At 40.9% G+C, this 13,171-nt stretch overlaps 1 protein-coding gene across 1 annotated transcript in view; it reads right to left on the bottom strand.

Annotated features, from left to right (window-relative positions):
- Nucleotides 1-13,171, bottom strand: part of CACNA1D (calcium voltage-gated channel subunit alpha1 D) — a 369,112-nt gene that overhangs the window by 43,606 nt on the left and 312,335 nt on the right. The window contains exons 41-42 of the mRNA XM_066596532.1: nt 11,150-11,251; nt 3,816-3,946 (exon numbers count right to left, since the gene is read on the bottom strand). Of these exons, the coding sequence (XP_066452629.1) occupies nt 3,816-3,946; nt 11,150-11,251 (233 nt within the window). The remainder of the gene's footprint in view (nt 1-3,815; nt 3,947-11,149; nt 11,252-13,171) is intronic.

Here is a 13,171-nt window from a genome sequence, read left to right as displayed (position 1 = left end):
CCCACCGTTGCTAACCCCCTGCATGCCGTGATCTATGTAGATCATAGCATCTAAAGGGTTCACAGAGAGAGTGCGTTCCCTCTGTGACATCATCGAATCCGCGCAATGTAATCGCAGACGGGTTGCCATGGCAACAGGATGCCAGATACTGGCGTCCCAGCTTGCCATTGCCTATGATCGTTAGGTACCATAGCTGCTATGTTTCAGGTCTCCTTCAGGGACATAAAGAGTGTAAGAAAACAAAAAAACTAGTGTGAAAAAATAATAAAAAAACATTTTTTGCTCATTTTCCCCTATTTGTATAAAAACATTAAATTTTTTTATTTAAAAGGAAATAAAAATCCCCACATATTTCATATTTGGTATCACCATGTCCGTAATAACCTGTACTATAATTTGAACACACTATTTATTGTGTGCAGCAAAAGCCATAAAAAAATGCAGGCAAAATGTTTATTTTGCTCGTTTTACCTCCCAAAAAGCACAACAAAAGTGATCAAAAGAGCTATATGTACCCCAAAATGGTACAAATAAACCTACAGCTCATGACGCAAAAACACAAGCTCTTACAGAGCTACATCCATGAAAAAATAAAAAAGCTATTGGGCTTTGAATGCAGCAATGTAAAAATAATTATAATTTTAAAAAAAGGGGTTTTATTGTGCAAAAGTAGAAAAAACTAAAAAAAATATATTTTTGGTATCGTTGTAATCGTACTGACCTGCAGACAAAATGTATTTTGTCATTTATGCTGTATGATTGACGCTGTAAAAAAAAAACAATGGCAGAATTGATGCATTTTCTCTCTCTGCCCTCTCTCTCAAAAAAAGTTTTACAATACATTATATGAACCCAAAAATGGTACCATCAAATGCTATGTTCACCACTAAAAAAAATAAGCCCTCATACGGTCCTGTCGATGAACAAATAAAAAAAGTTATGGATTTTGAAAAGTGGAGTTCCCCCAAAAATTGTTGCGTCCTTATGGCGAAAATAGGCCATGTACTTAAGGGGTTAAATCCCTACTTATTACGGGGCTTAGGACTCCAGTAGGCGGTCCTATTCAGTGACTGACAGCTATCTTTGTAGATCCATCACTGAGTAGGACCGCCTACTAGACTTCCAAGCAGTAGAGAACATGACCATGTTTTAATTTTTTCATTTTTGTCTTCTCCTCCCCATTTAAAAAACCCAAAACATAGCTTTTTATTGTTCCGTCAACGTGAATATCCAGAGGCTTGTTTTGTTGCGTGACGGGTTATATTTTTCAGTGTTACTAATGTATGTACCATCTAATGTATGGAAAAACTTTTAAAAAAATTCTAAGTGGAGTATAATGGAGGATAAAAACGCACTTGCACTATATTTGGATGGTTATTATTTATTCCATACACAATGCGGCAAAAATGACATGATAGCTTTATTCTGGGGTTATATAGCTTATAAATTTATAGTTTTTTTGTTGCTGTGCTCTTTTTGAAAAATAAAATATCTTTTAATAAAAAAAATTATTTTCTGCCACCACTTTATTTCTGACCACCATAACTTTTTTTATTTTTCCATCCCCGCAGCTGTGAAAGCTCGTTTTTTGAAGACTGACCCATGCTTTCTATTGGTAACATTTTGGGATAGATATGATCTTTTGATCACTTTTTATTACATTTTTTCCTGCCATTAGGGCAAGCAAAAAAAGTGCAATTCTGGTGTTGTGCATTCTTTATTTGACGGAACTCACTTTCTGGTATAAATAATGCATTCGTTTAATAGATGGGACTTTTATGCACGAGACAATACCAAATATTTTCCTTTTTTTATTTCTTTATTATTAATATGGAAAAGGGAAAATTAACTTTTAAAGGGCCACTGCAGTGATTTTCTTTTCCTTCATTCATGATGTAGCTCTTCCCCCAGTATATATAAGTGAGCTAGTGTTACCTTGGTTAGCTATTTCTTTCTGTTTGAAACTTGCAGCCTCTTTCTCCTTAGATGATCATGTGATCTTAATTCTGACCAGCTCAGATCTACTTGGGGTTATGGATTCATTTTTTAGTCAATTTCTCAGTCTTTGTGATGCTGTTACATGGATCTACCACAAAAACTGCTTAGAAAGGCACACAGGCATTCCTGTAACAGTTACTGATGATGATCACACAGCTCCTGTCACACAGGTATAATAGAAGAAATCACAGCCCAACCTCCTGGGTGTATACTTATGGTCCATAGCTTATATAGGTGACAACAGATGGCAATGATAATTAAATTGTCTCCCAAGCAGACAGAAAGGTATAACCTGAGCTAATGCTATGCTGGTATATCATGGGATTGATGTGAAATCTTACTCTTTAGAAGCTGTCTGATGAGCATCAGATATGGGGCTGCACTGCATGGAACTGGCTGGAATACACAGATGAGACCTCCATAGTGTGACAGGCAATCAGGTAAGGGGTTAAAGATGGAAAATGTGTTTTCGCCAGAGTGGCCCTTTAATATTTATAATTTTTTTGTAATTATTAAAGAAAACCTTTTTTCATTTATTTTTACTTTGTCATTAGTCCCCATAGGAGTCTTGAACTTGTAGCTTTCATTGCTTATACAATATACTTCAATACGTCAGTATTGCAGTATATTGTATTTCTGTAGGTATTCTATTAAGACGTATAAATAATAGCCCCGCAAGAAATGCTCCAACACTGCTTCAAGTTAGATTGTCTTCTCCTGGATCCTTGGGATCCTTTATTGCCTCAAAATCTGAGCCCTTCATAGGATTCTGTGGTAGTCTGGAGGGCCAATTTGACCCTGCTGAACAGCCATGTTCAGTACTAGTACTAGTTCTAAACACCTAAATTATCCAAACAAAGGGCTCATGTCCAGAGGCGGGTTTGAATTGCGGAATTCGCGCGGATGATCCGCAGTTCAAGCAGCCTATAGGGATGCATGGGCGTCCGCAGCTTAATTAAAGCATGTGGATTTGTTTTGTGGACCTTCTGGTCCAGAAAACAAATTGAAGCATGCTCTATTTTGCTACGGGTCCCACAGGGTCGGCTTCCATTAAAGTCAATAGAAGCCGTCCGATCCGCGGCACACCTGCAGCTGTCACCGCAGACGTACCGCACATTCCCCGGGAAAAAAAATCTCCACTGCGCATGTGGGGTAGCGCGCTGGCTGGCGCCTGCCAACGTCCACAGAGGAGAAGACAGAAGATCTGCACAGCCATACAGAGGATCCAGAAGGGTAAGTAATGTCCTCTTGCCGTGGGCAGGGTCGAATTCCGCTGTGGGCTCCCGCCCATGGAATCCGACCCACCCGTGGACATAAGGCCAAAAGGTTCCTGTGCACATTGGACAGTAGTTGTATGAATCTGTTGATTTTATCGGGACCGGACAACTTCAGTATGTGTAATTTATCCCAACAGTTGGTGTCGTGAGGAAAGAAGGATCAGGCATGTTGAATTTCAATGCCCAAACTTTTTGTTCTTCTTGGAGATAAGCCATCACCAGAGCAGTCTGGCTATGATTTTCTCTTCTCTTCCCACGGAAAATGCATGAACGCTCGGCCGAACGTTCAGGTGTTTTTGGGAGTTATAAATGCTAACTTTTCCATTAGGGAGAGCACCTAGACGGTGAGTGTGTGAGGAGACATAAAAGGCCATTCATGCTCCTCTAGGTAATATGCAAATACGGGAGATAGAAGAAACAGCGGAGGGGGTTTGGACACCTTAACATTCTACTGAATCATGGAAAACAATAAAAATATGAGCTGTAGGCACAAGCAAAATCAACATAATTAAAAGTGTAGACATATAGTAAAACAGTCACCTGTAGTGCCACTGTGGAGTTCTTTGTAGGGTACTTTCCCACCAGTCCTTGTTCCTTGCGCTTCTTGAATTTCCTAAAGTAGTCCTGTATCAGGAAGGTGGCATAGAACTTCCCCACGGTTACCTCATCATCTAAATGAACAGACAAATCTTTCCCAAGTCAGCAACATTCACCATCACCCTGAACACTAGCATCTGAAAAGAGATGTGATGGATGCAGCCGATTCGAAGCTGCACAACTTTAGGCAGGGCAGACTAAACTAGCACAGAAGACCAGCAAGCAAGCAAGATGAGTCTGGACTGTGGAAGGGCCAGAGGAGACGAAGGTCCACCTAGACATAGTGTATCAGACAACATGCTGGAGATGACGATTAGTAGAACCTCTTTAAAGTGAAGAGAACAGAAGAGGAGTGAAATCAGTAACAGGATGTGGTGTAACTTGTCAACTATTTTATTAATGACTCACTATATCTAAATAGTGAGGCCTCATGCGATTAGATATGGCAATGGATAGATTATGAAGGCCACAAAGGATCTGCCTTCTACTGCATCATGTGATCTATGATCATTCTTTCATTTACAGCTAATCTATACACTGCTTATGTAAATGAGCTAAATTGTCTAGGAAATTCATAAGACATAAAGAGAAGCCTACGGGTGGTCATGCACGTTAGATATAGATCTGCCAAACTCATCTGATGTATATGGTGGCCCACAATGGCAGATGTCAGCGGAGGTAAGCATTGGGCATCTAGATTTCAACTGTCTGATCCCTTAGTTCTCAGGAGTCTGGCAGTGGCTATTTTCCCTCACTACACATAGACACTCGGTCGAGCGTGCATGTGTATGGGGGGATCCAGAGAGACAGCGGTCAGACAAACAAGTGTTCAGCTAACAGCTACCTCATGTAGCTTTGATTTTATTTCATAGAGAACTGATAACGGAACCATTTTAAGGTAGTTTATGTGCTTTTAAAAGAGTTCTCACCCCTTTTCTATATGCCCTCTAGAGGGGCCACCACTCAAGACCACCCTCTATTTGTGTGAGCACAAAAAAGCACATCACTCTAGTTATGTCTTACCTAGTCCGCTCAAGTACTAAATAGGGGACTATTCTTTTCAATGTCTGCAATGTAGTTCTACATTTGCCCCGTAGTGGCCACTGCAGCAAAAGATGTATGGTTGCTCACTGCTGATCGCCGATGATCTCCAAATCCAGACCTTCAGTGATCATGTGATTGCCATGCTGGTTTCATTCCAAAAAGAGTCTTTCCAGATAAGACAGCCCTTATAATGGTGGGATTAGCTTGCAAGACGCACAAGAACACGCAGTGAATTCCGCATCAAAATCCAAAGGTTTACCTGCAGAGTTAGGCCTGTGGATTTTGGTACTGAATTCCAAAGCAGCATCTTAAGCTATGTCTTGCGGAGTGTTCTGGAGGAATAATTCCCTTATGTAGGCTATATCACTATAATTATACGCTTTCTATATATCAAGGATAACCATCCTTTATAATTGTTGAATGCTATCAGTAGAAAGGAAAAGGTGTTTTTAGTATAATTAGGGTTATATGTGGTAATTGGATACAATATCTAAGTGAATGAACATACTATGACTACATACTTACCACCTACATATTGTTTTTTGCATTGACCTACTGTAGCCCTACAAGTCATGATAAGGGAAAGCGTATGATATCAGGTTGGTGTATATATATATGACTCTACAGAACCCATACATGCAGGCACATCTACCAGAGATACTGTATTCTGAAGCATGCATCTGTATATATTAACAAATGGAGGGGAATACAGCTGGCAAGAGGCAACACTAGTTCCATGCCACCACCCTAAAACAGAATTGCTTCAGAATATTCTTAGAGGATAGTTGAAAGGAAAAGAAAGGCTGCAGAAAAAGCTCAAGCACAGTGGTTACAACAAGAACAAAGCAGTTCCGTTATGCCATGCAAGCAGAAGGTCAACGACTAAAAAGACTACAGTAAGACAGAAACAACTGTTTTAAATGTGCAGTATCGATGGGTTTAGTCAGCTGTATATCTGCTCTCAGATCTTCTTGGCCGTGGCATATCGGTATTGTCTTGGCTACAATGGTCGCCACAGTCGTTGTGGAAAGTGGCTGCCCTAGTCTAGTGCTAATACTGCTCCTTGGATCATGCTGAAGTTGCTGGCATGCTCCTCGTTAAAGAGACTGAGAATGTCACCTTCATAGCGCTCAGCCTCCATCATCACTGGGACTTGGGTCCGCAAGTTGCTTCCACACCTGAACATTCCTTAAAGACGCTTCAAGACTACAAAAGTAGAATAAGCTAAAAATGACTAGTTCATAGGCATGCGGCTATTGATATGAACGGTGAGAGAAATGGATTCTGCACCTTTAAAACACCAGACAGTTAAAAGATAGTAAGTCGGTTTCAGTAAGGTGGGCTGGTGACAGGGGAAACCTCGGTCAGTGGACGCGACCAACAATGGGGTCATCAGCAATTTCCATTGACAATAGGAGTCAATCACATTGATGGCTGCCGTGCCGCTCTTGGGAATCCGGATCACCTCTGTGCAGAACCAACTTGCTGTGTCTTTGCGGTTGCTTTCCATAAAGAGATAGGATAGCATATGCTGAAGTGAATAAGTATTCCCTAGGGCAAATCCTTGCATAATTTATGATATGGTACTCATAAAGCGTCTGTCTGTGGTCTAAGAATAAACGTTTTTGTGTCTCCTACATTGGCTAAGTGGAAGGTAGGTGATACAATGAGGGTGATGACAGGTGAGGGTATGTTCACATCTGTGTTCCGGGATTCTGTTTTCCTGTTCCATCATGGAATTAGGAAAATGGAATCCCAGCCAGGAATTAGTCTATACTACGGCAGAACCGAAGGGAGTCTGATGGACCCTAGTGAATATAATATGTCCTCGGGCCTTTTTTGTGCCATTTTGTCTAATATTTTGGCTAGAGACTGTGAACAGAGTCTCCGACACATATACGAAAAAGCCCCAAGTATACTTGTAATGTAGTATAGGTTAACTGTGATATAAAACCTTTTGTCTAATTCTATTTATCTGTATACAGTGGGACCAATTTAAGACGACCACCCAGAATTGCAGTAGAAAATTAAGTGGGGTCCTCTCAGAGAAAATGACAATATATATATAGAAAATTTAACACAAAAATGTGATTAGATGGGGGAACGACTTTTTGGACACTTCACCATGTCATTTTTTACATAAAGGGCTGGAAAATCCTTTTCCACATACCCTATAAAGGCATAAGGTAGTCATGGGGGGGGGGGGGGGGGGGGATCCGGCTTAGGACCCCCATTAATGAGCCAAAGAGTAAATCTAGTACTAGACAGTGGTTCCATTCATGTGTTACATTGTGGGGCCGCATGTAAGTGTTCTTTTACACAAGACCATTTCCGGACACTTAAGAGCCCGACAGTCATCCCAGCGATTATTTTTCCTGATCTTTCACACAGGAGCAATGATTGCTCAGTGAATGGAGGTTGAACGGGTCAAAGATCGTTTCCAGCTACTCGCCTCCATCCACAGTAAACAGGCAGTCGTTCATACATGAACAACTGCCTGTTCACGCGGAATGATTGTCATTTGATTGTTTTGCCTGCACAAACTGAACGACAAACGATAAGCGAACAAATTATCATTCGTTGTTGGCAGTGTTTACACTGAACCATTATTGTTCAGAATTGCGCAATCTAGCAAGAATCTGAACAATAATTGTTCAAAAGTCGTATAAAAAGTCCCTAATATGACATTTTCCCTGTGGTGGCTGCAATCCCACCTGTTTGCAATACCTGTATACTGTTATAGACATGCACCGATGTAGTAGAGCTAGGGTGAAGTACATTGCTTCTGCACCTTTCATTGGCAGTATACATTGGGAAGATCTCCCAAGTCTTACTCCTTTGGAAGGCTCTGAAATAGGCCACTGTAAAGGCATAGAGCCTAAGGGCTTATTCACACAACCGTAAGCAACATCCATGTGTTGTTCATATATTCCACAGTCAGCACATAGACCCATAATAGCCAATAGCTTCTCACATGGACCATGTGCTATAAATTTGTACCATGTCCTATTCTTGTCCATTTTCACGGAAGGGATTAGGGCATGTAATGTGTGTGAACATCAAAGTGCACAAGGACTATGACGCTGTTTTATGCCCCATTTCTTGGACAGCACATGGCCGCGAACATGTGAATAAGCCCTACGGCTGAGCACAAATTGAATATGAGCCCTGCATTTGATGTATATGCTAGGAACAGCTCCTGGTGTATTGGTCAAATGTATCCACAGGGCTCTATTTACCCCATTAAGGGCAAAAAGGTGTCCTTTTGGCCTCCGTCAGGGTACTATGCATCGGCATGCCTTCTCTAACTGCATAGGAAAGTGCAATTTCTTATACAGAGGGTCACCACTCAGTATACACCTATGGATGAGTTATGCCAATGCATGCCCATACAGTGTAATGAGCCTTAGTTACCATGATGCACAGGCAATGTCAATGACTGTTTCAGCTCTATATGTGGCGCTATATCTGGGCAACTTTTTCACTTAATTACACAGGAAAAAAGTTGACGATGTTCCTCCAAGTAAGTGGAACTGCAACCATGTGATTGTGATTGACAGGTAACCTCTCACTATGGAGGATATATCTAAATACGCAATGTCCCCTGTCACTCAGCCCAGTTGTGGATCACTGTAAAGAAGACACACAAAAGCACAAAACATAGTCAATAATCATCACAGCACTGTTCAGTAATAACATCTGTAGTGAGGAGGACAATTCAAAGGTGGAAATGTCTCATACAATTATAGCATAAACGACATATAATACATTATTTCCCTAGATCTGATTACTCTACTATAGACAATATCACTGTGTGGGCTTCCTGTCTATCGCTCTACAGTATGGTGACGGCTGCCTATCTGATAGATCCTTCTGGTTTGCATCATCGTACAGGAAGCAGATGGTAACAAGGAAGCCTATTTCTCAGAAGACATGATAAATGCATCCTCATCTATATCTCCACGGACCTCCTTGATATATTGCAAGGACACAGCTGTCAATCTATAATGTCTGTTATAGAATAACCAATTGTTTAAGGCAATACATAGCAGTTAGTAGGATTAGTCTATAATGTTGCTGATGATGTATATAAGTCATGGACTGCAATGTAAGTGCATATGCATAAACATTCACAGAACTGTGCAGTAATACTGTAATATCCTAGCCGGCCTCAGACAAGTTCTTACATTTACTCCTGACAATGCAGGTAACGCAGGCAAACAGCACAAAATAAAATCACATGGTGGAGAGTAAACAGAGAAAGACCACAATATCAAAAAATTCTTTATAACTGTAATCACCATTTATAAGTTTAAAACTTTGTTTTGTTGTCAAAGTGCACAATGTTCCCTATGGCTCCAAATGGCAACCAAAATGGTCAACAATGCAATCAAACTTTTGCAAATGGCAACAGGACATTTTAGTCTTGTTTCCATTTGCGACTAGCGCCTCCGGCGCCCAGCTGTAGTAAAAGGCTTTCCTCTCCATCTAGCAGACGTGCCATACACTAGGAATTGCCTGCTAAATGACCTGAAGGATCAAAAGGAACTGAAGGAGGGGCCAAAGCTGAGCAGTCCGGCCTGCTGTGTTCTTCCCAGTGCTGGCAGACCTGTAAGTGATAATAGGTAGGAGATACACTACTGAGAGGGAGTAGGGGGTGAGTTGGGGTGGGTCGCTTAGCTACTTTATTATCTTTATTATTTTTGGGTGGGGAAGAGAAATTGACTACATTATTAAAACTGAGAGAACTGGGGTGATTCTGTTGGTGGGGATGTAGAGTTTTAAGCCTAATTATACTGCGGGGGGTCATGATTTTAACACATACATTCTGGATGTATATACTAGGGAGTGGCACTGTGTCTATTGCACTGGGGGCGCCTCACTCTGGATGTGTATTCTGGGGAGCGACACTGTGTATATTGCACTGGGGGCGCCTCACTCTGGATGTGTATACTGGGGAGGGGCACTGTACATATTATGCTGGGGGCGCCTTCCCATGTTCAAGTGGAATTTTCAGCACTCCTCTAACTCATCTGAATTTCCGCTTGATCCTGCTCCATGCACAGATTGCCCCTCATTAGTCTGGCAGGTTTCTACTTTGCACCATCATATGCATAATTGTGAGAGTTGAAAGGTAAAGTTGAAGCCAATTAACATTTTTAGTAAGATGTGTATAACTGCAAGTTCTGTGATTGGGGGAACATGTAGAGAGGGAGTGCCTTAAAGGCATAAAGAACACAATGTTAATGGGCTCCTATTTGATAATGAAAATGACTTTTGACATTACATGAACACAGAGTATCATTATCTATGAAGATCGGTCATAGAATAGATCAACATGATAATCTGATGTGATCGGGTCCTGCAATTAAAGGGAGGAAAGGACCCTGCGAGCAGGCTTTATATAAACTTTGTGACAGTGGGAACCTCCGTAACGATGGGGGTGATTACAGAGTCATACAGAATGCTACATCATTACTTTATGGATATTTCTCTGTGTACTACACACCATAGGCTTTTCACTCTAAGGTGTGGTTTTTGCCCTTAAATAACAAATTCCCTTTTGAACACCATTTTCAGTTATTCACATACATTTGCCTCACTTTACACTTTGCTGAATTATCTTGTCCTGATCATACATTATAGTTGTATAACAACTCGTTCTCATTCACTGTTGTAATCTCAATTCTTCAACCTACTGTCCCAGCATTCCTTGCTTGTCAGGGCAGCACTCTGCTAATTTGCATCTTTGGATTTGTAGTCTTCACATAAACTACCATAATGTAATCTAATGTGGGAGAATGAACTCTTCTGGAAGGACTGCAATAAAGGAGCTCAGCTAAGCCATCCACACGCTTGTTGACTGTTTCCAATAGAACTGATGATGCAGCTGTGGCAATATAAGTACAGTATTGTAATGTATTTACAAAGTTACTCAACTTTTATATGTGATTGTACTGTATCTATAGATAAACTGTAAAATGATGTTCAGAAGTGAATGAGTGAAGCACTAATCCATTGCTGTGCCTGTACGAACTCTGGGAAATCTACACAAAGTTTCACATCACTGAGCATGCAGTAACTTCATAACCAGGAAAAAGACTGTCTGGTGATACTGAGAAGGAGAAACTGATTTCTATACGTGATTATATTACTGTGGTCCCGGGTCACAACAGCTGTGCGAACTGTGCAACACAACAGTAACACGTGGGGATTAAGAGTTGTACACTGACCGCCTGCAGGAGGCACTACTTGGTCCAGAAGCTTCATACTCGTCTTCTTCCAGATTTTCTTGATGACGGCTCTGAGTTCCTCATTGGCCTGTTCAAGATTACCTGCAAGATAGAAGAAGACACTTATGGAAAGTTCCAGCTAGATCATGGCTTTGGAATGTTTAACCCCCATAAGGACATGGCCTATTTAGGCCTTAAGGATTAAGCCTTATTTTTCAAATCTGACGCCTGTCACTTTATATGGTAATAACTTTTGGATGCTTTTATTTAGTGACACGATTCTGAGGATTTTTGTGATGTTGTAATTTATGTTAGTGGTAAATTTTCATCAATAAATTTTGTCTTTATTAATAAAAACAATTAAATAGGCTTTAGGGGTGTCGAGTACGAACCATGTGATAGCTATTGTCAAAATAAAATATTTAGTCAGTAGAGGTTGGAATTTTTAATTCTTGAAATATAATTTCTTTATTCTAAACAAATTTACAATCTTTCAAACAAAGTCGATGTCCAATGGGTCTGTGATATGAGAAGTAACCTACATATGGTAAGAGACTGACATTAATCTTATGGGTGAAAGTTACACCTCTATTTGTACCCCCAGAGTCGTGGGAGATTCAATGGGCACATAATCTAGATTAAAATGCGTTTTCATGAATCTCTAACTAGTATGATGAGCCCTTCTGTATTGACTATCATGTTCTTACTGATCTTCTTCATAGTCTCAGAGTAAGCTATCATTCCCCAAACAGCAGCATTTCCAAATCAGAGATGAAGACATGGCACTTGGCGACCTTGACTTTGAGACGCTCCCGATAAGGCTTTTGCTATTTGGCATCAGTGATTTTAGACTTTTTTCAATTCTCACGAGCCGCTCTATCCTCTCAAATGTCTTTTCGATCATTTTAAAGTCACTTGTTAGCCATATGTCCTGAAATTTTGCAAAATAAATTTTTTTGTGCCACAATTTTCTCAAATGTTCACTATTTGTTTTATTTTCACCGAATACTTGTAGAACTCCCCGAGACAAATCGATCGACACCTCCCATGACAAGATCCAGAGCTACATTAATTTTTAGCTGTGCGGCATGGCAATTTTAGTACCTCCTAGATGATGGTGTTATTGCATCACCCAATAAAATCATACTGAGGTCAGACTCTTGTTGCTGGGAACATTGGTCCTTCCTCTTTACAATGAGATATTTAACACTATCGTTGTACGTGTTGTGTAGAAGTTATTTTGATTTAAAAGCGTTCATGTATTTGTAACGCTCACCGGCCCGAGTACGGTTCCGAAACTATAGACCTATTCTATGTCAAAAAATCTGATTTACTTAGCCAACCGTACTGTTGGCACTTGCTACATAATTCTGCAACAATGTCCATTCATACAAGGGGTAGGTTAAAAGATTCTTCACTGCCCACGAGCGCAAATCAACTGCAATTTTCCACTTGCGGGGGTGAATTGCGCCACGTTCTATTCTGTGCGGAAAATCGCATGAATGGCTTCCATTGCAGTCACTGGAAGCTCTCTCTCCTGTGATACTTCCGCAGTTAGCACTGCAGAAGTATCACAGGAATCTGCGTCACAGCCCAGTGCCGGCGCGTCATGCTCTGCACTGTGCATGCACACCGCCTCGCCGACCAAAATACTCGTGGCGGATCCAGACAGGTGAGTATGGGTCTCTGGGGGCACCAGGTCTGATTCCGCTTTCAGATTTCGCAGTCGGAATCCGACCTGGCCAAGGGCATAAGGCCAAAAGGAGAAAAGGAACTCCTACAAACCTCTGACAGTGGCTTATCTTTCGGCTTTTTGGAGTATCAGATCCTTGTGTACCCTAATGTGTGGGATGCCCCTATACACATTAGATTGTTGGCAGTTCCCACCATAAGTGGGATCAACCAACATTTACCTAATGTGTACGGGGAGTTTAAGACACTTGTGAGTAATGTACAATTTTTACAGTTGGACTGATATGAGATAGATAGATATAGATAGATATGGGATAGATAGATAGATAT

The sequence above is a fragment of the Eleutherodactylus coqui genome, chromosome 3, assembly GCF_035609145.1.
Source record: "Eleutherodactylus coqui strain aEleCoq1 chromosome 3, aEleCoq1.hap1, whole genome shotgun sequence".
NCBI lineage: Eukaryota > Metazoa > Chordata > Amphibia > Anura > Eleutherodactylidae > Eleutherodactylus > Eleutherodactylus coqui.
The sequence above is the reverse complement of the archived record's forward strand: the minus strand, read 5'-3'. Positions and strand labels throughout refer to the sequence as shown.